We start from the raw sequence: 26868 nt of genomic DNA on the forward strand, positions 1-26868 counted from the left end.
TTAATAGGACAGGGGAATGCAGGAAGCTTTGTAATATATCTCTTAAAAAAAATATAATAAAAATATAATATAATATAATATATATATATATATATATATATATATATATATATATATATATATATATATATATATATATATATATATATATATATATATATATATATATATTATGCAGCTCACCTCCCTTCACCTGTCCCCCATTCCATATACTTCTGTGGACAGTGGGTGTCTCTGCACCTCTTTCCCTCCACTCTTTAAAGACTTTCTCCAGAAAAGGTGTTAAAATGGCTGCATGCACTCTCCTAGAATGTGAGTAGGACTGGTTGCCTCCACTTTCAGAGCTGTCTAGCGGGGTTAAAGGAGTAAGGCCACCCTACATATTGATACTTACATATACTGCGTACTGGTGGGTTTTTCTGCATGGTCACTCGCCATGATATCAGAGGCAGGAGCATGTCATTATCTATGGTGTGTAGTGAGGCCCTGTCCCCCCCCCCCTCAAACCCCTGCAAATAAAGACAACCAGTCCTGCTCACATTCTAGGATAGGTAGCTGGCGGCCATTTTAAATAATTACAGGCGAACAGCTTAAAATATTTTTATAAGCAGTCTGTAATCTGATCCGCAAGTCAGTCATTTCCCTCAACTCCAGTCCTCGGGACCCACCTACCGGTCATGGTTTCAGGATTTCCTTAGTATTGAGCAGGTGATATAATTAGTGCCCATGCATAAGGACTTTACACCACAGGTATTCATTCTGTGGGATACTCCAATCCTGACTGGTAGTGGGTCCCTAGGACCGGAGATGAGAAACCCTGCTCTAGATGGATTCAGATCAGAGTGTTCGTTTAGGAGAAGTAAGAAAGGCATTTTCACGAAAAAGATCAAAAATCTGCCAGTTAAAACCAGATAGTAACCGGACTCCTTTTTTCTAATCTTGTTTATTTTCTGATTGTAGATTTTTTATTTATTTCCTGAACATAATTATGGGGGGTGGCCATCTTTCCTGAGCTGTTCTTAACAGCATTTTCAAAGCATTAAGAAAATAGCTTTATGACAGCCCCATGGGCCATAGACAATGGGCAGTAGGGGACAATGACTTCTATGGAGAGTTTTCTCGGTATGTCGAGACCTGTGCATTGTCACTGTACAAGAAAACAGATAAGCTGAGACAATCACCTATTGTGAATGGAGGATCCTGTCTTATCTATACACAGAGGTGATATCATTACAGGCAGTACAATGCGTTCACTGCAGTAAAGTGATTTGTAGAAACCAAGAAGTGGCGCCAATTATTAGACAGTGGCCAGTGCGAAGAATGCATTTTTATTTTTTATTTATTTAAACTAAAAAAGGGACCCTAAAATGGTATCACTACAGATCACCCTGCAAAAATGAGCTCAAACTGTTTTGTATACTATCAAAAGGTTATGAGGGTTAAAAATATGGCAGTGCAAAAAGGAGGTAAAACATTTCTGCAAAGTTTTTTTTAGTATTTAAACAAGCTATAAAAATGTGGCATTGCTGTAATCATACAAACCCAGAGAATAAAGTGAACATGTCATTTTTACCCCAAGGTAATAAGGAGAATAAAAATAAAAAATAAAAAAAATAGCTGGAATTTCCAGTTTACAGAGTATGTTCTATTAAATGGTGCCACTAGAAAGACCTCAATGCTATGGCTGCAGGAAGTTTGACAGTTCAAAAAAATAAATTTTAAAAAAAATGTAAAATAAAATAAAACTCCTGCGTCAGAAAGAGGTGAAAGGGGTTTTCTATGATCTAATAATTGCCAATCCTTAGGCTAGGCCACCGACATCTCCCCTGTCTCAATTGATTTGGTAAAGTCCTGAAAATCACAGCTAAAAGCTGAAACTATGAGCAGCTGCTTAAATTACGCAGCATCTGGAGAGTAAAAATTGAAAAGGATGTCTTCATAGAGCAATTTAACTCTGCTATGGTAACAATTAAAAGCGTCTTAGAAAGAACCAAAAGGCGTGTTAAGTGAAGAATTACGGTTATAAAAATAGTGCAGCGAGGAGGTGAATGAAATGCTAGGTGGAATTCTTCACACCATAGATTTCTTTAATTTTGCTTACAAGCCCCTCGTTAACTAGTCAGCTTATGGTACCGAGGCCGATCTTTACAGAAGTTAGTGGTTAGGAGGGTGTGTCACAGGATGCATATACCACACTATATATGCAGCTTTAAAGGGGTTCTGCAGTCATTTTAAACTGATGATCTATCCTCTGGATAGATCAGCATCTGATCGGCATGGGTACGACACCCGGGACCCCTGCCAATCAGCTGTTTGAGAAGGCAGCAGCACTGGCAGTAGCGCTGCGGCCTTCTCACTCTTACCGCTGGCCCAGTGACATCACGACTAGCATCAGTGGCCTGGGTGGGGCCAAGCTCCATTCAAGTGAACAGAACTTAGCCCCGCCCAGGCCATTGACACTAGTCGTGACATCACTGGGCCTGCGGTAAACAGCAAGAAGGCCGCGGCGCTACTGCCAGCACCGCTACCTTCTGAAACAGCTGATCGGCAGGGGTCCTGGGTGTCGGACCCCTACCGATTAGATGCTGATGATCTATCCAGAGGATAGATCAGTTTAAAAATAACTGTAGAACCCCTTTAAGCATTAGGGACAAGTCTTATTAATAGACTGCCATTTGTCTATGCAACACATGTTGCTTTATAAAAATACAATTAAAAGGGGGTTGTCCCTCCAAAACTATTCTACAGCACCTGGACCTGAATACTTTTGGAATTGCATGTAATTAAAAGTTTTGGATAGCCCACCGAGATGGAAGCACATGCTCCGTTCCATCCTTCAACTGCCACCAGCTGCAGTAGAAAGGACATGCCCCCTGAGCTGCCAGCTTGAAATACATCTAGCAGAGTAAATTGAAGCAATGAATGTGGAGATCTCTGGATCCATGGGAGGTACAGGGCTGGTTCTAGCTTCGTTAGAGATTGTCATGTACTCTGATATCAGATTTATAATCCTTTTAATGTCATGCATCTTACATGGCAAAACATTAAAACCATAAATTCTTATGCCCAAGTGACAGTGGTAGAAACAGAAATAGCTAGTAAAAATGTAGGCAGACCTACCGTACCATGCCAAGGGCGTTGTGGAAGAAGCCATATATTCAAGCTCTGTCGGAAGGGTAATGCTTATGTCTAAACTATTAAATTTAATTATTCATGTAAATGCGTTACCAAAAATTCTATCTGCCAGTTAAAACCAGAAACGCTTATCGTTTCTTTCTAATCCGTTTTTATTTTCCGATTGTAGATTCATCCTCTTCCTTGAACATCATCATGGGGCGACCATCTTACCCGAGCCGTTTAGAAAGCATTGAGAAAAGTGCTTTATGGCAGCCCCATGGCCCATAGACACCATGTAGAGAAATCCGCAGCACTCGTTAGGCAGCATACATGGCTATAGCCATGTACCGTATTGCTGCCCAACTACTGAATAAAACACCACTGATTGAATTGGACGAGTGCTGTGGATTTCTCTACATTGCTGTGCCTACTGGGAGCCCGAGCCAGGATCCCACACCGCATTGCCCTGGATGCATTCCATATTCAATGTTCAAGTCACCTGGATTTATCCCACTAAGGGGCTTGGAGTGGCACTTATCTTTTTTGTACCATAGACAGTGGTCAGGAGGGGACCTCATTGACTTACATAGGAGATTTTTCTAGGCATGCTCTAACCTGTGCAGAGTCCTTGTACAAGGAAAGAATAGATAAGCTCTGACAATCAGCTATTGTGAATAGAGGATCCGTTCTTCTATATACACTGAGGTGATATCGGTACAGGCAGGTTTAGTATGACATAAGCAGATAGCAGCAGTAAAGTTATCTGTACAGACCATGAAGTGGCGCCTCCTATTTGGCTTAGTGGCCGGTGCGAAAACTGTAGGATTTTGACATGGAAAAGTAAACAACAACAAAACTATTAAAAAGAAAATGTTAAAATTAAGTGTGACTTCAATAGGTCATTTTCTGATGACACTTTCCCTTTAAAGTGCATCTCTCATTAACCAAAATCAACTCTTCCTGCAAAAAAAACAAGCCCCTGCACAAGACGATCAGCAGAAAAATAAAATGGATAAAAAAAAAGAAATCTAAAATGCTTTATTATGTAAAACTAAAACAAAGAAAGTAGACATTTGACATCATTGCGTCCGTAACAGCCTGCTCTATAAAAAAATAGCACATGATCTACCCTGTCAGATTAATCTTGGGGGGGGGGGGGGGGGGGGGAAGTGCTAAACAGCCATTTTTGGGTACCTTTCTTTACAAAAAACTTAATTTAGAGCAATTAAAAAAAAAATCATATGTACCCCAAAATACCAATAAAGCTGGCACCTTATCCCCTAGTTTCCAAAATAGGGTCACTTTTTTAGGAGTTTCTACTTCAGGGGGGCTTCAAATGGGATAGTGTCTAAAAAGCAGTCCAGCAAAATCTGCCTTCCAAAAACCATATGGTGCTTCTTTTCTTCTGCCGTGTGCCCTTATATCGGTTTACGACCACATGTGGGGTGTTTCTGTAAACTGCAGAATCAGGGTAATACAAAGTTTTGTTTGGCTGTTAAACCTCGATGTGTTGTGGCACACCTAAAGGGTTAACAAAGTTTGTAAAATCAGTTTGAATTAATTTGAGGGGTGTGAGGGGTGTAGTTTCTTCAAAGGGGTCATTTATGGGGGGGTTCCACTATGTAAGCCCCACAAAGTGACTTCAGACCTAAACTTGTCCTTAAAAAGTGGGTTTTGGAAATTCTTAAACATTTATAGAATTGCTTTTAAAATTCTAAGCCTTCTGAAGTCCTAAAAAAAAAAAAAAATGACCTTTACAAAATGGTGCCAAAATACATACATATGGGGAATGTTAAGTAATAAATATTTTATGAGCCATGACTTTCGGTTTTAAAAACAGATTGAAATTCAGAAAATTGCTAATTTTTCTATATGTTTGGCAAATATGGGATTTTTTTCATAAATAAAAAAGGTGAAATATATAGACTCAAATTTATGACCATCATGAAGTACAACATGTCACGAGAAAACAATCTTAGAATGTCTTGGATAAGTAAAAGGCGTTCAAGTTATTACCACAAAGTGACGCGCCAGATTTGCAAAATTAGACTTGTCAATGACCCTTGGTCATGAAAGTATTAAAATGGATCCTCAATAATCATTTTCAGCCCAGCTGCAACTAGTGGGCATGCAGTCCTCATACCTAATGTGTTGCTCCCAGGATAAGGCAAAATCCTATTGTGTTGCTGCCTTCCCCAGTCTGATCATTAGCTCTTGTACAGTTTCCTCCTCTGGTTGAGGCTGTGGCACCTTTCCCATTTGAAAAGTCAGTGCTTGGTGTAGGTCAAATACAGGTCCTTCTAAAAAAATTAGCATATTGTGATAAAGTTCATTATTTTCTGTAATGTACTGATAAACATTAGACTTTCATATATTTTAGATTCATTACACACAACTGAAGTAGTTCAAGCCTTTTATTGTTTTAATATTGATGATTTTGGCATACAGCTCATGAAAACCCAAATTTCCTATCTAAAAAAATTAGCATATTTCATCCGACCAATAAAAGAAAAGTGTTTTTAATACAAAAAAAGTCAACCTTCAAATAATTATGTTCAGTTATGCACTCAATACTTGGTCGGGAATCCTTTTGCAGAAATGACTGCTTCAATGCGGCGTGGCATGGAGGCAATCAGCCTGTGGCACTGCTGAGGTGTTATGGAGGCCCAGGATGCTTCGATAGCGGCCTTAAGCTCATCCAGAGTGTTGGGACTTGCGTCTCTCAACTTTCTCTTCCCAATATCCCACAGATTCTCTATGGGGTTCAGGTCAGGAGAGTTGGCAGGCCAATTGAGCACAGTAATACCATGGTCAGTAAACCATTTACCAGTGGTTTTGGCACTGTGAGCAGGTGCCAGGTCGTGCTTAAAAATGAAATTTCTTCATCTCCATAAAGCTTTTCAGCAGATGGAAGCATGAAGTGCTCCAAAATCTCCTGATAGCTAGCTGCATTGACCCTGCCCTTGATAAAACACAGTGGACCAACACCAGCAGCTGACATGGCACCCCAGACCATCACTGACTGTGGGTACTTGACACTGGACCTCAGACATTTTGGCATTTCCCTCTCCCCAGTCTTCCTCCAGACTCTGGCACCTTGATTTCCGAATGACATGCAAAATTTGCTTTCATCCGAAAAAAGTACTTTGGACCACTGAGCAACAGTCCAGTGCTGCTTCTCTGTAGCCCAGGTCAGGCGCTTCTGCCGCTGTTTCTGGATCAAAAGTGGCTTGACCTGGGGAATGCGGCACCTGTAGCCCATTTCCTGCACACGCCTGTACACGGTGGCTCTGGATGTTTCTACTCCAGACTCGGTCCACTGCTTCCGCAGGTCCCCCAAGGTCTGGAGTCCTTCTCCACAATCTTCCTCAGGGCCCGGTCACCTCTTCTCGTTGTGCAGCGTTTTCTGCCACACTTTTTCCTTCCCACAGACTTCCCACTGAGGTGCCTTGATACAGCACTCTGGGAACAGCCTATTTGTTAAGAAATTTCTTTCTGTGTCTTACCCTCTTGCTTGAGGGTGTCAATGATGGCCTTCTGGACAGCAGTCAGGTCGGCAGTCTTACCCATGATTGCGGTTTTGAGTAATGAACCAGGCTGGGAGTTTTTAAAAGCTTCAGGAATCTTTTGCAGGTGTTGAGTTAATTAGTTGATTCAGATGATTAGGTTAATAGCTCGTTTAGGGAACCTTTTCATGATATGCTAATTTTTTGAGATAGGAATTTTGGGTTTTCTTGAGCTGTATGCCAAAATCATCAATATTAAAATAAAAGGCTTGAACTACTTCAGTTGTGTGTAATGAATCTAAAATATATGAAAGTCTAATGTTTATCAGTACATTACAGAAAATAATGAACTTTATCATAATATGCAAATTTTTTTAGAAGGACCTGTATATACAGTAACTAGGGTGCAGGAAAGAGCATGAGCAAGGCAAGTGACAGAACTTTGGAAAACTAAATTATGTGGCAGGTATCCAGCTGAAAAGGACTTTGGGAAGAACATGGAGGAGAGATTCCTATATTAGCTAAAATCGAGAAAACCACAGACAATGGGGACTGGATGACCACAGCATTTCACAAAGCCCCCAATCTATAGACTCTCCTGGCCTTATGACTGCGCACTCAGAATCTTAGGACATTACTGTACAAGTCAACCCCTGTAGTACTGAATTTCTGTAATATTAACAGTCCCTTCAGAAACCGCTAAATAGACAACCACAAACTTCAATTTCAAGTCATTTAACCCCCACTTTTATTATAAGGGGGAATCGGTCCATCCCTTCTGCCCATTAAACTAAATTCTAGCACCAGCTAGTAAAAAACAGCAGTTGTGCAAGCATGGATAGGGTCCCCTGACCAAGGTCTATTGCCGAGAAAATTAGGTTTTATCCTACATGCAAACTAACTAACAAGTGCCCAGTGGATGGTCCCAAGCCTGGCAAGTGCACAGGTTCCAGTTACTACACCCTGCCCCACAACTCCCCATTGTTATTTATTGAGAGCCCCCAATGTTCAAGGTCACACTCCCCAGTATTGAAATAAACAAAGGGGTTGTGCAGGCAGGGGCTATTGAGGACAAAATAATAAATATTTCGTGAAATAATAATTTGTATATATTGGATCAACCTTCATTTTCTTGGCAATTGGACACGCGTCCAAGGACACAAAGCTGTGACTGTACAAGAGTCCACTAACTGGCACTTTGTTTTCTCCTCAGAAAGGAGCAGATTGACTAATTTTAATGGGAGCAGCATTATCCTGCACTGCGCACAAGCTCAATGAGCGTTTGGAGCACAGCAAATAGGTTGCCTGAGAATTAAAAATTCTACTAATGCAACCTGTCCAAGGAAAAAAGAAAAAAAGAAAAAACACAAACCTACTCCTGTCTACAGCACTGTTTTCTGCCATATATGTGCATGTCACTGCTGCAGTCTAAAAAGGACCAGACCAGCGACGCAGAGAACGGCGGTCTTGTTAGTTGCATCAGTCATCTCCTGCCTGTGAGATTGAGGGTTTGTTCACTCCATTTTTTTGCCTTTCACCACTTAATACAACATAGGTTTTCTGATGAATACATCCTTCTGCATCACTGGTGAGAGACTAGCCACGAGTCCTCAAAATTGGTGGGGTCACGAAGTAGGATAAAGCTACATTGAAGGTTTATCAGATACAATGTAGTGTTTTCTACTATAGGCTTAAACTAAATGAATCTGAGGAAAGACTGTCAAAGTATTACACTTGGAGTTTTGAAAAGATCATAGTGTTCCTGAATCTTGAAACCCACAGTAAATCTGCAAGCAATATTCCAGATCTGATTTCTCAGAAAACTCCCAACACAATGCAAAATCCTGCAGTAAATGTGTCCAATCAAGTGTGGCTGCTGGAGTCAGGGGAAAGTAAAAATCTGGTGTGCGTAAAGATTCGTTTATTTCCAGCTCTTTGCTGCATTTGGTAGGGTTGGCTGTGGACCCCTGTGGAATGCATTCCTACATATCAGAAGATCAAGACCAACATAAAAATAAAGCTTAGATTGTCAGCTTTCAAGCAAGACCAGACAAAAATGGCTAGCTGCTACACAGCCTGAGATATGAAGGGCTAAAGCAGTATATACACACACACCAGAAAAGTGAATGAGGTCTCATAAAATTCATGTACAGTTTGTGCATTTTCACTAAACTGATTTTCTGTACAGATTTTTAAATCTCAAGAATGTCGACCGTTTCTGCAGATTTGGAGGTAAGACCACACACACAAATCTGCAACAATATCTGCAACTAATGTTCATGTTTAGTGCGGAAACTGAGAAATCCTCGTGGAGATTCTGTTTGGAAGCTCGCACCTTCGGGTTGGTAGCCTAAGGCTGCATTCACACGTCTGTGGAACATGGACCGCGAGATACCGGACTGGCATCCTGCTTAGTGCAGGAGCGCATGGAGTCATTGGTTGATATGATGCCATGCGCTCCTGCACTAAGTAGGATGCCAGTCCAGTATCTCATGGTCCGTGTTCTACTTTTAGGGGCCCATTATCTGCAATTAAGATGGGTTTGTGGGAGTCGCTGGGTCAGAAAATCCCTTTAGGCGGCTTTCAGTATGTAGTTTAAGGGAGTTTATCTGGACTTCTGCGTTCTTCGTGACAGGTTTTGGTGCAACTGATCTCGAGTCCTCAAATCTAAAACACTATACTTATAAATAAATAAATAAAACCAGACTTCAGTAATAAGTTTTATACCAATGGAATAACAGTCATCTACACCAGAAACGCTTCCATATATATTACACACACAAAAACTAGTAACCAATCAAACTTATGAAGAACATTTCTAGTTCATTAGCCTTCCAGGATGGTAAGGGAACACCATTTGCTCAGCTAACTTTTTGCTGCATTCTTCGGGGAAATAAAAATGCATTGTGTATGGAACAAGACCAGAAGCAAAATTAAAATGTATATTATATGTCTTCCAGACACAACAAATATGCTGCAGATGTAAAAGGAAACTAATGAGCTCTGCATCTGTGTGGAAACGCACTTCTTAGAGAAATCGGGTTCAGAGTGGTGCACAGGTGTTGTCTTACATTAGCCGTTACGCCACTACAAAGATGACAACCGGACGCGAGGCCGATCTGTGAACACTGGAGACGGCACAAACTCCATCTAAGCATCCCTGGGAGCGCGCCGGTTATTTACTAAAAAGACATTTGGCAGAGAACACTTAATCCCATATGGCCCTGGTTACTTACCCTGCATTGTTTATTACAATATCTGAAAAATGAAATGAGAATATGTTACAAAGGTTATAAAATAAGATTAAACCAGTTAGCTATATGGTTTAATGAAGAACTCATTGAAGTCACACCCACCCAACACCAGTATTGTCCCTATATAAAAAGGTTCTCTTTTATTTCCAGTCATTGGAAGTCCCTGCTATGCCTGATGCTCACAAAAATTAAATAGTGTGGCAAATCATGGTGCCCTACATAGCGGGGCAATTCAGCAATTTGACAGTGATGATAACCGTTCCTTATCTGCACACTTCCAACAGGGGATTACCGGCCCATTCTCTGCCAAGGACGTATGTAATAGGTCATGCCTTTAAAGGAATTTTCTGAGTGCTTTATACTGACGACCTGTCCTCAGGGGCCACAGATATTGTCATTTCTGAACTAATTTTCACGAGTTGTTGGGCATAAGTCAAACTTTTTTGCATCTTTCTAAAGAAATGCACCCTGTGGGTGCAGAGTGATAGGAGACCTTCTCACAGTGCCAAACGTCTTTCACAAAATATATATATGGGATGGAGCTAAGATTTTCTTTTTTTGGAATTCAGGTTGTATGTCAAAAGTCTCCTATGTCTAGAGGAAAGGTTTCTCCAGTAACAGAGGATTCTTTACAGTAAGAGCAGTGAGACTATGGAACTCTGCCCGATGAGCTGGTGATGGAGGGTTTGCTAAAAGTTCAGGACGAGTCCGGATGTATTTCTGAGTGTGACATCACAGGTTATAGCTACTGGATTTCTGTAGAAGGGTCGTTGATCCAGGGACAATAAGTAATAAATCACCTGATGTGTTGGAGAAGGAGTGAGCAGCATTTCATGCAATTCCTATAAGTGCTGAGAAAGCCACCATAAAATGGTCATATCCAGTCTGACCGGACACTTAGGAGGCGACTTTGTAATTGATACAAACATGTGGTTTACATTTGTTACCTATTCTCCCAAATGCATCCAGGGCTGTTTGAATAAGTTTCCCTCCTGCTTCCACTGAATCTGCAGATAAGAACAGAAAACATTAGAAAACCATTTACAAGTGAAGCAATCCGATTTTTTTTAAATCTACAGATGTTTAAATTTTTATTTATTTTTTCCACTGACTGGGTTCAAGGCAGTTCACATTGCTACATAACATACAGGAACTATGAGGACTGCTCCAGGGATGTCAGAAAAAGCAAATGTTCTTGCAATAAAAATGATATTTAAAATGAGGCCAATTCCAGGCAGTGAATGGCAGGGCCACATACTGGGTAGACCGTTTACAGCACACAATTATCTTAGTCTAGACTTAAGCAGTGTTCACATCACTTTTTTGTTCTGACCCGTCAGAAGAGCAGAAAAATAAATAGGATTCTGTATTTTAAGCATGTGCGGTACATGAAGAACTTTTTCGGCTAAAATAACGGATCTCAAATGGAAATGGCTAAAATGGATGCCAAATGTGCACAAATAAGCAGAATGGATGCTTAAAATACAGGATTTTTCATTGGGAGGCTGAATACCACTGCAGTACTCCCAAAACCTTAGAGGGGTTCTCTGGGCTTTTAATATTGATGACCTATCCTCGGGATAGGTCATCAATATCAGATCGGTGGAGGTCTGACACCCGGCACACCCACTGATCAGCTGTATGAAGGGAAGGCACGCGCATAGTGTCTCCGTCTCTCTTCCTGGTCGCCATAGACATTGCAGAAGCAAGCAGGAAGAGATGGCAAGTGCGCATTGTGCGCGCCTTTACTTCATACAGCCGACCAGTGGGGGTGCTGGGTGTCGGACCTCCAGCGATCAGCTGTATGAAAGTGCGTGCCGTCTCCCTTCTCACCATACACATAGCAGCAGACTCCCGATCGGATATTGAAGCAGAGCAGATTGATACATAGATTTGTTGGAAAAGATTCAATAGAATCTTGATTTAAATCTCTGCTCTTTTCCCACTTAGGAGTCAAGTGGGCAGTGCCACTGAGCGATTGACGGCTAACACTACAAGACCAAGCATACAGGGAAGGCAGTCAATCACCGACGAGAACCACATGACTCCTAAAAAGCAGAGATTTAAATGTATAAATTACAAGTTATATTAACTCTTCCACATCTATATTTCTGCTCTGTACCTCCTGCTCTACAACATGCTGTCTGCAGAGTGCACTGCATTTTCAAGGCGACAGGTCCTCTTTAAGGAGTTTTCCTTCCTAAATTGTACACTTCATATTTTAAGATAATTAGAAATTTCCATTAGAAAGACGGTGGCACATATTACTTGTGATCGCTCCTGTAGCATTAATCCGAGAAGTCAACGATGACTGACAGGAAACTCCTTTGTGCCGCACTCCTCTAATGCCATGTAATTCTGTCAATGCATCCATCAACTTAAGGTGCAGGAACGCATCGCATACCTAAGAGCCAAAACGCTTGTGTCCGGAGGAAGAATGGATAGCAAATGTAATTCTATAAAGCTAAATGTATAGCAAAACATCGGAGAATGCCACCGCGAGAAAAGACAGACCGCCATGCACTCAGTGGCCAATCACTAATAATGTGAAAGTCCGTTACTTAGGCTCAGCAGGAACCTAGTGGCCAATTTCAGACGCTGAGGATGGCATTAAGACTGCAATGATTCGACACTTCTCAAGAAGCCGACCCTTGAGAGTAAGGGCATTCTACTGCAGTGTCTTTAATGGAAAATAAATCCACTTGTATGAAACACAAGCCTTTACTAATCCTGAATAAACGCAGAGTACAAGTTATAGGCAAGCTTTGCAAAAGCACAAAAAAAATAGACATCTGTGGCACATACATAAAATGAGCCAACAGTCTGAACTGTGAGAACAGCCGATTGTAAAGGGAGTAAGTGTTTCAGATGCTTGCGCGGTCAATTACTACATATTCCAATACAAAGGAAAAATAAATTATATATATATATATATATATATATATATATATATATATATATATATATATATATATATATATATATATATATATATATATATATATATTTTAAACCTCTCCATTGATTTAGTATAGCATATGAGCACTATGTGGCTTCCTGTCAATTGGGGGGGGGGGGGGGGGGGGGTTTGACGCTGTTTGGGAGCAGCACCATGGCTACTTTCACACTAGCGTTTTTGCTGGATCTGGCAGGGTTCAGCAAAAACACTTCCGTTACTCATAATACAACTGGATCCGTTCATAACCGATGCAGATGGTTGTATTATCTTTAACATAGCCAAGACAAATCAGTCATGAATTTCATTGAAGGTCAATGGGGGATGGATCAGCTTTCTATTGTGCCAAATTGTGTCAGAAAACTGATCTGTCCCCATTGACTTGCATTGGGGGTCATGCCGGATCAGTCTTGCTCCGCATCCCAGGATGGAAAGCAAACTACAACATGTTGCGGTTTGCTCTCCGGTATGGGAAAGGAACAGAATGCATTGGAGCATTCCATTCAGTCCCAATTGAAAATGAATGGTGACAAAACTGTTTGTATTAAGTGTGTGACTTTAGATTATGCAACAGATTCAGGGACTTTAGGAGGGAACTACAGTAAGTCATTTGCTCATCACTGCACTGTATTGCATTTCTCTTTTCTTGAGAAATCCACATTAGTATGTGTTCCATTATGGACAGCGCAGTCCAGTGCACATCTCGTCCAATGTATGCAGTCCTGGAACAGCCGTTTGACGGTGCATATCTTTGTTTTAAAATGTGAGCAAATTGCCCATTTGGAATCGTACATTGTGTAATAAAATGAGCAAGTTGACACTGAGAAGCGTTGACAATCACGGATAAGGTACTATAGGGTAAATGTAGGGGAGGGTGGTAGCATGGAGGCTCAGGGAGGGGAGGTAGCTAGCTGGATAACATTTAGAAAGCGGGGTAGTGGGAGGAGTGCCAGGGAGGCTAGCCCTGATCTGACACAAGTTTGCAAGGTTGGCAGTTGGGGGGTCAGTTCAGGGAGAGCACTGCTGCAGCCAGACATTTCCTCTGCCAGTCAAGGGAATGTCCGCTCTAGTAAGCTGGAGACTATTAGGGGTACAGATAGGGCGATCTGTCACAAAGACCAGTCAAACGGTGTGTTGTGTTTCTGGTGCTAGAGCTCAGCGCAATAAAACACAGACCGGGTTGACAGATTACTGGGAGGGGCTGGAGAAGATCCAGCAGTCATGTCCATATTGGAACCAATGACAAAGTTAGAGGTAGGTGGCGCGTCCTTAAAAAGGATTCTAGGGATTTAGATGATAAGCTTAGGGCAAGGACCTCAAAAAGGTAGTGTTTTCCGAAATACTGTCTGCACCATGAGCCACACAAGAAAGGCAGCGGGAGATTAGGAAGGTTAACAAGTGGTTCAGAAACTGGTGTAGGAAGGAGGGTATGGGTTCCTGGAGAATTGGGCCGACTTATGTCGGCTAGAGGCTCTATGGTAGGAATATGAATCTACTATATCCCATATAGTACAAAGCCTTTGTAGTAAAACGTGCATCAAGGTGCCAGTGCCTGGGCCAGTGTTCCGGATCAGTAGTGAGCCTCGTCACAGGGCATGTTCCATTAGGATGCTCATTTGTTTCCTGTGTCATGTATGGGATATAGTAGATTCATACCCTCTGATATTAGGCTTGCATCCCCGATTACATGGATCTTTTTTATTTGCAGTTCTATTTTGTAGTCAAGTATATTGGATGTTTATGGCATTCCTCCGTGATATACTGAGGGATTGATATTTATTTATCTATACATGAATTGGGCGATCTATTCAGTAGCACTGCCGAAATATTTTAAGGATATCTGATGGTCATTTTTCGGAACATCGACCGATGTCATGTTCTCTGCATCACTTCCATCGTTCTACTCTTTTCTTCTGATTATTTTTACACATTAATAAAGTCTAAGATATTTTTATATACTTTGAGTCTAATTAGCCTTCTCTTGGATGCATGTGGTGATGCGCCATAGGCTTTTGACATCGATCAATAGGATGGCGAGGTTTTTTTAGGTTATCTTAGGGATAGGCTGCACCTCAGTGGAGAAGATGCAGCTGTTTTGGGGAGGACTGTTTAAACTAGGGACCGTGGGGGTGGGGGTAGAAACAACATTATAGGAGGGGAAGACCTGGTGACACTAAAGGAACTGGGGGAGGAATCGAAGGAGGGACTAAAACAGTTCAGAAGGAAAGGTGTAGGGTAAAAATAAAAATAAAATTATATATACACACTTTTGAACAGTATGGCTTCAGACCGATAAATTGTAAGTGTGACAGTAACTGAATGCCTAGAAGTCGTGGATGTGACAACAACTGCACAGGAACTCTTACCGTAATTAGCCACCGCTTTTCCGCCTTTCGCTCTGATTTCTTCTACAACCTTGTCTGCAGCGGATGAATTTTTTCCATCGCCTTTAGCATCACCTCCCAGGTCATTTACTGCAGAACATTATAAAAGCTTAGATTATTTTTAAATATGCAGAATCGTGACACAAAATGTATGTTCTAACAGCAAGAGACCATTAGATACAGAAAGGGAGGCAGTATTCTAAAATAAATGACAAAATAGCTGAGTTGTAGTCTTATGTTTATGTATAAGGGCTTAGAGGTTCCTTCTGTCAGATTCTATACAAATAGAACAAAAAAAAAAAAAAAAAAAAAAAAAAAAAAAAGAGCCCAACAGAGTCGGAACAGATCGGCATTAGAGAAGCAGTATAGGCTCCATACACATGTGCCATCTGCAGGATCCCTAAAACAGAGGCACAGCTACACTCTCCAGCCAATACACAGCTTCTGGGTGTACCTCCGGGTACCCAGTGCACAATCCCCACAGTCTATGCTTCTACATAAAAGTTTATATTGGTTTGCCTGCATTCAGTCCCAAATCTGTCAGTAAGCAGTCCTTGTTTTGTACTTGCACTATACACGGTTACACTTCATTGATTGCCATGTACAGGATATGGTTGTCCCATTGCCTAGGGATCAGCTGATTGCTCAGAGTCCTGTTCCAGGCACCTGTGGCAAAACAGATTTCGCAGGGAGCAGTCAGTTGGCCAGCCATATTCTTAGTAGTAATATCTGTGGCCATTCAAATAAAAAGCTGAACTCATGAGGGTGGAATTGCCCCCCCAGTGTTTGTGGCAGTTACAGTCTAAGGGGGAGATCAAAATGGTGAAAAGTAGAATTGGCTTATTTAACCATAGCAACCAGATTCCCCCTTTGATTTTCCAACAGACCTGTGAAAAATGAAAGGTGGAATCTGATTGGTTGCTATGGGCACCTAAGCCAGTTCTACTTTACACCAGTTTGACAACTCTCCCCATAAGTGCCTACTGGCATTAAAAAGGAATGGGAAATATTGGATTACACTTACAGGTAATAGGCTCAAAGAAACTATGACAGCACCCCTGGAGAGACCACAGGAAAGAACTAAAAGAGGGATCCTCCCCTTGACCTCCAGTCCTTTCTTAAGAAACATCTCAACCTCAAAAAATCGTTTTTAGGTTGTTTTTATTTATTTTTTTTGGGGGGGGGGGGGGGAATTAACAGGGTGCTCTCATAGGCTCAAAGAAAAACGATAATACAATATGTTTGTTTATGACAGCACCCCATCTAGGGCAGGGCCACAGCCTGCAGCACCTTATGGCCAAAGGAAAGAACTCCAGGTAGCTGCCCTACAAATCTGCTCAATTGAAGCTGAAGCTCTCTGCCAATGATGTGGAGACTGATCTTGTAGAGTGAGCACCAAACTCCAAGGGCAGAACTACTCCCTTAGAAGAGTAAGCTAAGGAAATGGCCTGCCTGATCCACCTAGTGATAGTCTGAGAAGAGGCAGCAGAACCGTTCCTAGCTCCCTAAAATAAAAGCAGCAGACAAGAAGAGGCCCAACAAAGGGAGAGTAAACTTCAGATAATGTAAAATACACCTCCTAACATCTAGGTAATGGAACTCCGATTCACTCTCTCATTCTTAGGGGACGCACAGAAGGAAGGTAGCACCATCGCCTGAGTGGCGAAACCAAGAAGAGACCTTTGGTAATCAAGAAGGATCAGGAGAAATCACTACCCGATCCTCCAAGATAACCAAATAGGGGGATCGGCAGAGAGCCCAAAGATCACTAACCCCTCTAGCCGAAGAAATGGCAAGCAGGAAGGCAAGCTTTAGAGAGATACTATCAATCGGCTCAAAGGGGTCAGAAGAGCGAGCAGAGAGGACCAAGTTTAAATCCTCAGGGGTTTTAGAGATCAGGGATAACTTGGACACCGCAGTAACAAACCTCTTGACCCAGAGATGTTCTGCTAGTCTAAACTAAAATAAGGCCCTTAAAGCAGATATCTGGACCTTTAAAGTACTAGGCCCGAATTCTAGCACGAGAGGAATATCAGGAACCTCTAACACATCCATAGGTCTATTGGCACATCTGAAAAAGGCCTTTCAGACTCTAAAGATAGATTTCAGAAGTAACCCTCTTTCAACTGGCCAACAGAGTGTTAACTACCACTTAAGACCTTTTTAAAATCTCCCTCAAGAGCCAAGCAGTCAGATGTAGATTTCTTACTTCTGGGTGAAAGACTGGACCCTGGGACAGAAGCTCCTGAAACTCCAGAAGCACCCATAGGGTTGCTATTGACATCCTGCGGAGCCAGGAGAACCAAACTCTTCTCGGCCAGAAGGGGGCTATAACTGTTAGCGGCTTTCTCCTCTCTGATCTTTTTGAGAACCGTTAACATTTTTAGGGAAGGGGGGGGGGGGTGAGGCATATAGAAGACCCTGCCCCCAAGATTGAGCCAATGCATCCACCGCTTTCGCATACTCCCCCAGAGATAGCGAATAGAAAACCTCTCTATTTTCGATCGGGTGGCAATGAGATCCATCTCCGGAATTCCCCATAATGCTGTGACCTGGTTGAAAACCTGATCTAGGGACCACTTACCCTGGCTTAGATGACTGAGAAGGTGCGCTTTCACATTGTCCGAGTCCTTTAGATGCACCGCAGAAAAAGATAGAGAAGCTTCTGCCAGATTGAATATCTGATGGGTGAGAGAGGGCGAGTCCTTGTACCTCCCTGCCGATTAATATAGGCTACAGCCATTGTGTTGTCAGAGTAAATATTTACATTTTTGCCCCTGATAATGGGTAGACTCTGTACCAGGGCTAGCCTGATCACATTTAACTCCCCGAAATTGAGAGACTGGGACAAAGCTCTGCTGTCCCAGCTTCCCTGTAACCAAAGGGACTCCACATGGGCTCCCCAACCAGATAGACTACTCGCATCCGTAGTCAAAGGAAGAACCGCTTTGATCCACGGGACTCTTTTTTGCAGATTCTTCAAATCCATCCACCACCTCAAGGAGCTCAGAGTCAGAGGTGATAGAGACCTCAGAGTCCAGTTAGTATAAATCTGTGCCATTCGTGTAGAATCTAAAGCTGGAGAGATCTTGAATGATATTGGGCCCATTCTACCCCAGGAATCCCAGCAGTCATGAGACCCAACACATTTTTCTAGTGACCAGAAAACAGCTTTGCTCTCTCCTTTCCCTTAAATCCTTTATTAAATCTAGGACGGAAAGATCTCCTGGGGGTTGACTAGCGGAGGGAAAGCCTTTTTTTCTTGTCGGAGGCCTTTTCTAGAAAGTTGTCAAGGACAGGCCTAGACAAACTCACCCCGACACAGGATAGCGCAAAGCTTTGCTTTAGAGGAAGTCTCCTCATTTTACCCAAATAGCCCTATGGGCAGAGTTAGACAAGTCCGAAGCCCAGAAGTAACCCTTTGGCATTGTTTTTAATGGGGAAGGAGGTAAGCAACTGTTCCCTAGGGGTACCTCCTTTAATGTGGGCCGCTAACATGGAAACATAGAATGTATTGGCAGATAACCATTTGGCCCATTTAGTCTGCCCAATATACTGAATACTATGAATAGCCCCCTGGCCCTATCTTATATGAAGGATGGCCTTATGCCTATCCCATGCATGCTTGAACTGCTAACTCCCCCATCCATACCTTTAAAGATCTAGCCACAAACTTAGCAGCAATAGCAGGTTTAAAAGCTGCTGCAGAGGCCTCCCAGTTTTTCTTTAGATAAACCACTGCCCTTCTGTCCATTTGAGTCCTTAAGGGAACACATCTTCAAAGGGGAGTGCATTTTTTTCTGGACATCTTAGCCACGGTAGCATCTAGCTTTGGGGCCCTATCCCAAGGGGGAGGAGACCTCTTCAAAACTGATATTTCCGTTTAACAGAGTAAGGAAGATGAAAATAAAAAATAACTAAAAAAGATGATCATACGAGTGTATTACTGTAGTGCAGCGGCGGCATGAAGCGCACGGCGTCCTAGCAACTAAGGACGCCGTGCGCTCCTGCTCTCAGCAGGATGCCAGGCCGGGATACCACGGACCGCTCACAGCAGTGTTCCACGGCCGTGTGCATGAGGCCTTATTGTTCGCCGTTTCGTGCCGAGATTTCCCTGCGACCTCATCCTAAAAAGAATAGTCAGATGACAAACTCTCCTTCCTCCAACAGATAGTATATAGCTGTCACTGGAGGGGGACTCTTTAGACGCAGCAGAAGTACCGGGGCGTCCTTTAAATCAATCCGCCAACTAACTGACTGACCTCCTCCCGGATCTACTTAATGCTGCTCAAAGATGGAGCTTCCTCCTCCTCCATTAACTTGCCGACACATCCTTAAGGGGTTTAGCCCACACAGAGGGTAGCTTCTCTTTACATACAGGTCCTTCTAAAAAAAAAAATTGCATATTGGGATAAAGTTTATTATTTTCTGTAATGTACTGAAACATTAGACTTTCATATATTTTAGATTCATTACACACAACTGAAGTAGTTCAAGCCTTTTATCGTTTTAATATTGATGATTTTGGCATACAGCTCATGAAAACCCAAAATTCCTATCTCAAAAAATTAGCATATCATGAAAAGGTTCTCTAAACGAGCTATTAACCTAATCATCTGAATCAACTAATTAACTCTAAACACCTGCAAAAGATTCCTGAGGCTTTTAAAAACTCCCAGCCTCGTTCATTACTCAAAACCGCAATCATGGGTAAGACTGCCGACCTGACTGCTGTCCAGAAGGCCATCATTGACACCCTCAAGCAAGAGGGTAAGACACAAAGAAATTTCTGAACGAATAGGCTGTTCCCAGAGTGCTGTATCAAGGCACCTCTGTGGGAAGGAAAAAGTGTGGCAGAAAACGCTGAACAACGAAAAGAGGTGACCGGACCCTGAGGAAGATTGTGGAGAAGGACCGATTCCAGACCTTGGGGGACCTGCGGAAGCAGTGGACCGAGTCTGGAGTAGAAACATCCAGAGCCACCGTGTACAGGCGTGTGCAGGAAATGGGCTACAGGTGCCGCATTCCCCAGGTCAACCAGAAACAGCGGCAGAAGCGCCTGACCTGGGCTACAGAGAAGCAGCACTGGACTGTTGCTCAGTGGTCCAAAGTACTTTTTTCGGATGAAAGCAAATTTTGCATGTCATTCGGAAATCAAGGTGCCAGAGTCTGGAGGAAGACTGGAGAGAGGGAAATGCCAAAATGCCTGAAGTCCAGTGTCAAGTACCCACAGTCCGTGATGGTCTGGGGTGCCATGTCAGCTGCTGGTGTTAGACAACTGTTTTATCAAGGGCAGGGTCAATGCAGCTAGCTATCAGGAGATTTTGGAGCACTTCATGCTTCCATCTGCTGAAAAGCTTTATGGAGATGAAGATTTCATTTTTTCAGCACGACCTGGCACCTGCTCACAGTGCCAAAACCACTGGTAAATGGTTTACTGACCATGGTATTACTGTGCTCAATTGGCCTGCCAACTCTCCTGACCTGAACCCCATAGAGAATCTGTGGGATATTGGGAAGAGAAAGTTGAGAGACGCAAGACCCAACACTCTGGATGAGCTTAAGGCCGCTATCGTAGCATCCTGGGCCTCCATAACACCTCAGCAGTGCCACAGGCTGATTGCCTCCATGCCACGCCGCATTGAAGCAGTCATTTCTGCAAAAGGATTCCCGACCAAGTATTGAGTGCATAACTGAACATAATTATTTGAAGGTTGACTTTTTTTGTATTAAAAACAGTTTTCTTTTATTGGTCGGATGAAATATGCTAATTTTTTGAGATAGGAAATTTGGGTTTTCATGAGCTGTATGCCAAAATCATCAATATTAAAACAATAAAAGGCTTGAACTACTTCAGTTGGTGTGTAATGAATCTAAAATATATGAAAGTCTAATGTTTATCAGTACATTACAGAAAATAATGAACTTCATCACAATATGCTATTTTTTTTTTTTAAAAGACCTGTACAGCACACCCCCTTTCTTTAGCTCTGGAGGTCTTCCTGGAAGACTGACACTTAGGCACAAACAAACATGACCCCATGAGCAAAACTAAAAATATAAATTCTGCCGGGGAATGACCCCTCTTACCCCACCCTGGTACCGATGCATCATTGGTGGTCTCAGTGCACTGAACCTGCTCCATTCATCCACACAGCACAACCAGCCAGAATGGGAAACTGCCAGCTCTTCAGTCGGCATGGCAGTGAGCCAGCTGGGCATTTTCTCCTCAGCGCGCACTGCCAGTATCCCCCCCTTCCGGTCCGCAATATCAGCTTCCTCCCACCACTGAACCCGGAAGTAGCTGCAGACACACGCGGGCTGGTGGCTGAACATGCAAACACGTCCGCAGGAGTCCCAGAGAGGTACAAACCCTGCAGGCCTGGGGAAGGGGAGCGGAAGGTGAGGGACAGACGAGCAGCGGCTCCCCATGGATACTTACGCTGCTCGGGTTAACCCTCCTCACTGCTGGGGCCCCCTGCAGCTCTAGAACTCTATAGGGCAGATCAGATTCCCTCCTGCCTCTTAGGACAGGAAACCAAACTGGAGGTAGAGGAGAGGATCCCTCTTAAGTCGGTTCTGGTTCCCGTTTCCTGTGCAGAGGAGGAGGCGGTCTCTCCAGGGGGTACAGTCATAGGCGAAAGAGAAAAATTATTTATAACTCTCCTTCCTGCTTCTGGTTTTGTCTTAAAAATCTGCATGCGTTTCCCAGCTTTACAAAAGGACAGCTTGAGTTGTTCCTAAAGAGGCACTCCATTCTGGCTCACAAGGAGTAGCCAGTGGGGTACACTTCTCTACAACATCCATACGCCCAAACTGTGTATATGGACAGGTTTTACCTTCAGGAGGCAACCCCTAAGGCCCCTTTCACACGAGAAAGTTTTCCACGCGGGTGCAATGCACAACGTGAACGCATAGCACCCGCACTGAATCCTGACCCATTCATTTCAATATGTCTGTGTACATGAGCGTTGTTTTTCACGCATCAGTTCTGCGTTGCGTGAAAATCACAGCATGTTCTATATTCTGCGTTTTTCACGCAGCCCTGGCTCCATAAAAGTGAATGGGGCTGCGTGAAAAACGTATTGCATCCGCAAGCAAGTGCGATGCGTTTTTCACTGATGGTTGCTAAGAGATGTTGTGTGAAAAAACGCATCAAAATGCATTGCACCCACGCGGAAAAAACTGAACGCAATCGCAGACAAAACTGACTGAACTTGCTTGCAAAATAGCACGAGTTTCACTGAACGTATCCGGACCTAAATCGGTCACGCACGTGTGAGAGGCCTACAATGGCAATACCACATTTTATGTTAGTATTTTATCCAGGGGATTCCTTAACCTATATTCCTAACTTGTACAAGAACCCAGAACATTTGATGATCTAGCAAGATTATGTTAATTCATGTCTGGCAAAAAGAACTTTACCGTACTGTCAAACAATACCCCACTCAGCAAACAAACTAAATGCAATTCACTAAAGAGATGAGCAAATTGGTTTGGTTTTGGTTTTATTGTGTACAAACATTACTAATTTCATTATCCTCCGAGTACAAGCACACAGGCTGTTCCACAATCTGCCGCCAAAATACCCACTAAGTTATTGTTCTATTTATGACAATTATAATGAACAATATAAACAACTGAAAATCTGTCAGAAGATAATCTTATTCTATTCATCCTGACGTTCGGAAATAAGTACTTTCTAAAACCAGGCAATTTAACACATGGAGCATTTTATTACAGTTTTTTCCTCAGAACATCACAATAAACAGACGAAGTAACCTAATTATAATTAAAGTTTTGCTAGGAAAGGAAGGGTGGACCAACATTGACATTAAAGGGAAGCCATCATGTGCAATATTTGAATTACTGTCATTGTGTCTTTTGCTCCCAAGGGAAATAATGAGGTTTCATGTGGCAGTGATATGGCTTTGCCACTATGTGCAGGCTAACAAACGCCACAATAAAGCCCTAGCCTAAAGGTTGGTCACCAACATCTGCCAACAGGGTAGAGAGTGAGGAAGTCATGCAGAGTCAGCTGGTCCTGCCTACATTCATCTAATCTAGATAGGCAAACTAGTAGATCAGGATCTGCTGGTAAATCTGACAGGTTCTGAATAGTTTTTAGTTTGATAATTTACCTTTCACAGTTGGTCTGAAGGTTTTGGCTGACGCCAAGGACAAACTGACAAGTTGAGCTTCTGTCAATAGGATGCAAATCTGTTCTCTAACATTTCATCCTGGTAGGATGTTTAGAAGCAAATCTTCCCATGTTCCTCAGTTTCCTGCTGGACTTGCTAACCAAACCCAGCATGATTTGGTCTAATGTTTTAGAGAGCTTGCTCCACCAGCTTTACTGTTCCCTCTGCAGAGGTCACACCTCCTACACCTCCACTCCATATCACTTAGACAGAACAAGGCTGCAACACATTACAGAGCAAAGCATGCTGAGTTTTTTCATAAACCCTGCAGGAAGCTGTGGAAAACAGGAAGTTCTGCACGTAAAAACCTTGCCTGAATGTAATAATGCAGAGAATGGAGTGGACTGGCCATAGACCTACAGGGTCCACTTGAGGAGCATACTACTGGGCACACTATATGATACATTTATTGGGGCAGTCCAGGCAGCATGCTGAAGGTAGGGCTGCCTTGTTACAGTGGCCTGCATCTCACCTTCTAAGCAACAACTGGAGGAGGAAAAAGACGACCATGGCAGCTGGTGCTAGCCACCACAGAAGGAAACTAGTCTATTGTGTCTCATAAATGGGTGACTATCAGCCGCAAGTGGTCAGCATTAGTCATTATGGATGAGAATTATCACTCGAGTATTGCTTTCCTTTGTTCAACTATGGGTAGAGACAGGGTTCCTCACTTTGCTTCAGTTATCAAACGGACTGAAATACTCTGTCTCTACACCAAATGAATAAGTTCTGTTACAAGTCATTAATACACTTCAGATATGTCACATATTTGCTCCCTTTTGGACTATATTAAAAAAAAAAATCCCAAAAAAAAAAAAATCACTGAAACTGGGAAATGGGAATGACCCCTTTACCTCCTGGCTCATTTCAACGACTGACAGTACTCAGCAAAAATCTAACAAAGTAACTGGAAAGCAGTTCATCCAAGCATTTTCCACCCAACAATCTTCATATATGATGGCCAAGTGAAATGTAAACTTGTTGTCACTAAGTTATCTGTTCAAATGATACATTAAAGCTACCTTCTAACACTTCTCATTCAAAACCTGGAAGATCTAAAGGCTCATTCAGATTGAATTAACCAGATTTGAGTTTTGAACTAATCAAATCCTTGCAAGACAAAAAAGTTGCAGGTTTCGCAACATGTGAAACACTGCCGTGCATTTATTCAAAAATGTGGATGAGGACAGAAATATATGGTCGTGTGAATAGGCCCTTAAGCAGAGCTTAACTACAGCAGTTATAGGGGACCTATCAGATTATACAGCAGGGGGAGCTGAGTAGATTAGTATATATTTTCATGGGAAAACATGCAGCAAAACTTGCATTTCAGTGATTTAAATTCCTGCTCATTCTGGGCTTTGAAGTCCAGGAGACGGTCCCATCAGTGATGACAGCCTTCCCTCCATGACTGTGTATACAGAGATAGCTGTCAATCACTGATGGGCCGCCTCCTTGACATCAAGGCCTAGAATGAGCAGGAATATAAATGAAGGAAATACAGGTTAGACTGAATATTTTCCAACAAAACTATATAAAAAAAAAAAAAAAAAAAAACAACTCAATCTGCTCAGCTCTTCCTGCTCTATAACATGCTGCCTGTAGCCTATATTGAATTTTCATGGCGACAAGGCTCCTTTTAAGGTCACCATCCATACAACTTTGATAGCTTTTGGCAAAATGCTTGTTCAGGCGACCTCTGAAGCTCCACATACATATGCTTGGTAAGCAAGCATGTGTTCTCAATAGTGAAAGTGGAATAAGCAACTGCCAGCATCTCTCTGGAACAAAAAAAAAAAAAAAAAAAAAAAAAAAAAAAAAAAAAAAAAAAAGGGATTGGGCATGTTAAAATTGTAAAAGCCTGACCAATTTGTCCTTACAATGGTAGATGTCGGTGGAGAGTCGGAGGTCCTCACGCACATTCGGTAGTCAGCCAGCCATGCCGAAACTGTTATGATAGTCAGCATTCATCTGATGTCTGTCCATTCAAGGGTTATTCCCAGCATTTACAGCATATCCAAGGAATATGCCTTAAACATCTGCTAGCTGTAGATCCCAAAGGTGGTCAGGACTATGGAAACTGCCAAGTAGGCTGTGCAATGCAGTTTTCAACCCCCCCCCCCCCCCCTTTCCCCATTTACTTGTATGAGAGGTTATGAAAACAGTAGCATAGCCCTCAGCTCGGCACTCCTGAATATTCCTGGTCACTGCATCCAGGTCAGAGAAAGGGCCCATTCTAGAGATGGTTGCCGCTGTAACTGGGACTGGAGGTTTCAATCAGCTATTTTGGAGCCTATAGACATCTGTTTTCGTTACACACACACACACACACCACCCCCCTTCCCCCTCCAAGTCCATCAACATTGCACACATTAAGCTGGGTTCCTACGCGCTGTAAAACGCTCAAGCAAAAACCAATGTTTCCCTATGGGCATGGTTCTCACCTGAGCGTTTAACAGCGCGTACAAATGCGCTGTAAACCGCCCTACGCCCCAAGAAGTACAGGAGCTTCTTTGGGGCGTACTGTCGCGCCTAACACCTCAGTTTTTCATTGTGGTCAATAGCAAGAACGCGCGTTTCCAAAATACGCCCGATAAAACGCCTGTAAACAGCGCTTATCAAATACACTCAGGTGTGAACCCAGCCTAAGTCTTATGGGCACACCTCTGTTTATTGGATTAGCATTGGGGGAGAAATAAAAAAATGTTATTCTATACCAAGGAATAAAGTGCAACTTGGCCCACCAAATGCATCCCTGAAGCTACCAATGCAAACCTCTTTGGGTGCAGTCATCCACAAATAACTAAAAATAATGAAGCTGAACATTTTTAATTTAAAAAAATAAAGCCTGGAAACATCTGATGCAAGTAACCTCGCCGCGTGTATAAAGCTTGTGAAGGCTATAAGGTATAATAGGGACTCACACATTAAAGTCTACATTTTTTAAATCCGAGTAACTCCAGTTGCTATTCACTACTGTACATTACTACATGCTCCCGGGAACTCCAGCATCACTGCGTAATGGGACGTTCACCACTCACGCCATCGCATCTGTAGAGTTCACGTTCTGCTGTATACCAAGGGCTGTCTTCCCGGCGAGCACATCATTACATAATTCATATGCATTTTTACAGAAGGTACAGCAGGCTGAAGAGGATCTCATTAGAACAATGAGGTGCTCAGTCAGCCATTCTGTGCTGAAGTGCTGGATCTGAATGCAGGAGAATTCATTTTGCCAAGCGCCCATGAAAAACACTGCAATTACCCGATTCTTTGAGCCAAAACAAACACATGCCATCTATTTCATACTATTAGATACTGCAGTAACACTAACCGGAGGAGCCACTATACCGGGGGGGCGTAGTTATTACTTTGTTCAATTATAGTTGAGCTAGAAGCACACAAGGCCAGTTTAACCATTACAGTGTCAACCTCCCTGCATTGTGC

At 42.6% G+C, this 26868-nt stretch overlaps 1 protein-coding gene across 1 annotated transcript in view; it reads right to left on the reverse strand.

Annotated features, from left to right (window-relative positions):
* Positions 1-26868, reverse strand: part of HSD17B4 (hydroxysteroid 17-beta dehydrogenase 4) — a 242657-nt gene that overhangs the window by 169250 nt on the left and 46539 nt on the right. The window contains exons 3-5 of the mRNA XM_044275890.1: positions 15200-15307; positions 10825-10884; positions 9860-9881 (exon numbers count right to left, since the gene is read on the reverse strand). Coding sequence (XP_044131825.1) covers positions 9860-9881; positions 10825-10884; positions 15200-15307 — 190 coding nt within the window. The remainder of the gene's footprint in view (positions 1-9859; positions 9882-10824; positions 10885-15199; positions 15308-26868) is intronic.

The sequence above is a fragment of the Bufo gargarizans genome, chromosome 1, assembly GCF_014858855.1.
Source record: "Bufo gargarizans isolate SCDJY-AF-19 chromosome 1, ASM1485885v1, whole genome shotgun sequence".
NCBI classification, from domain to species: domain Eukaryota; kingdom Metazoa; phylum Chordata; class Amphibia; order Anura; family Bufonidae; genus Bufo; species Bufo gargarizans.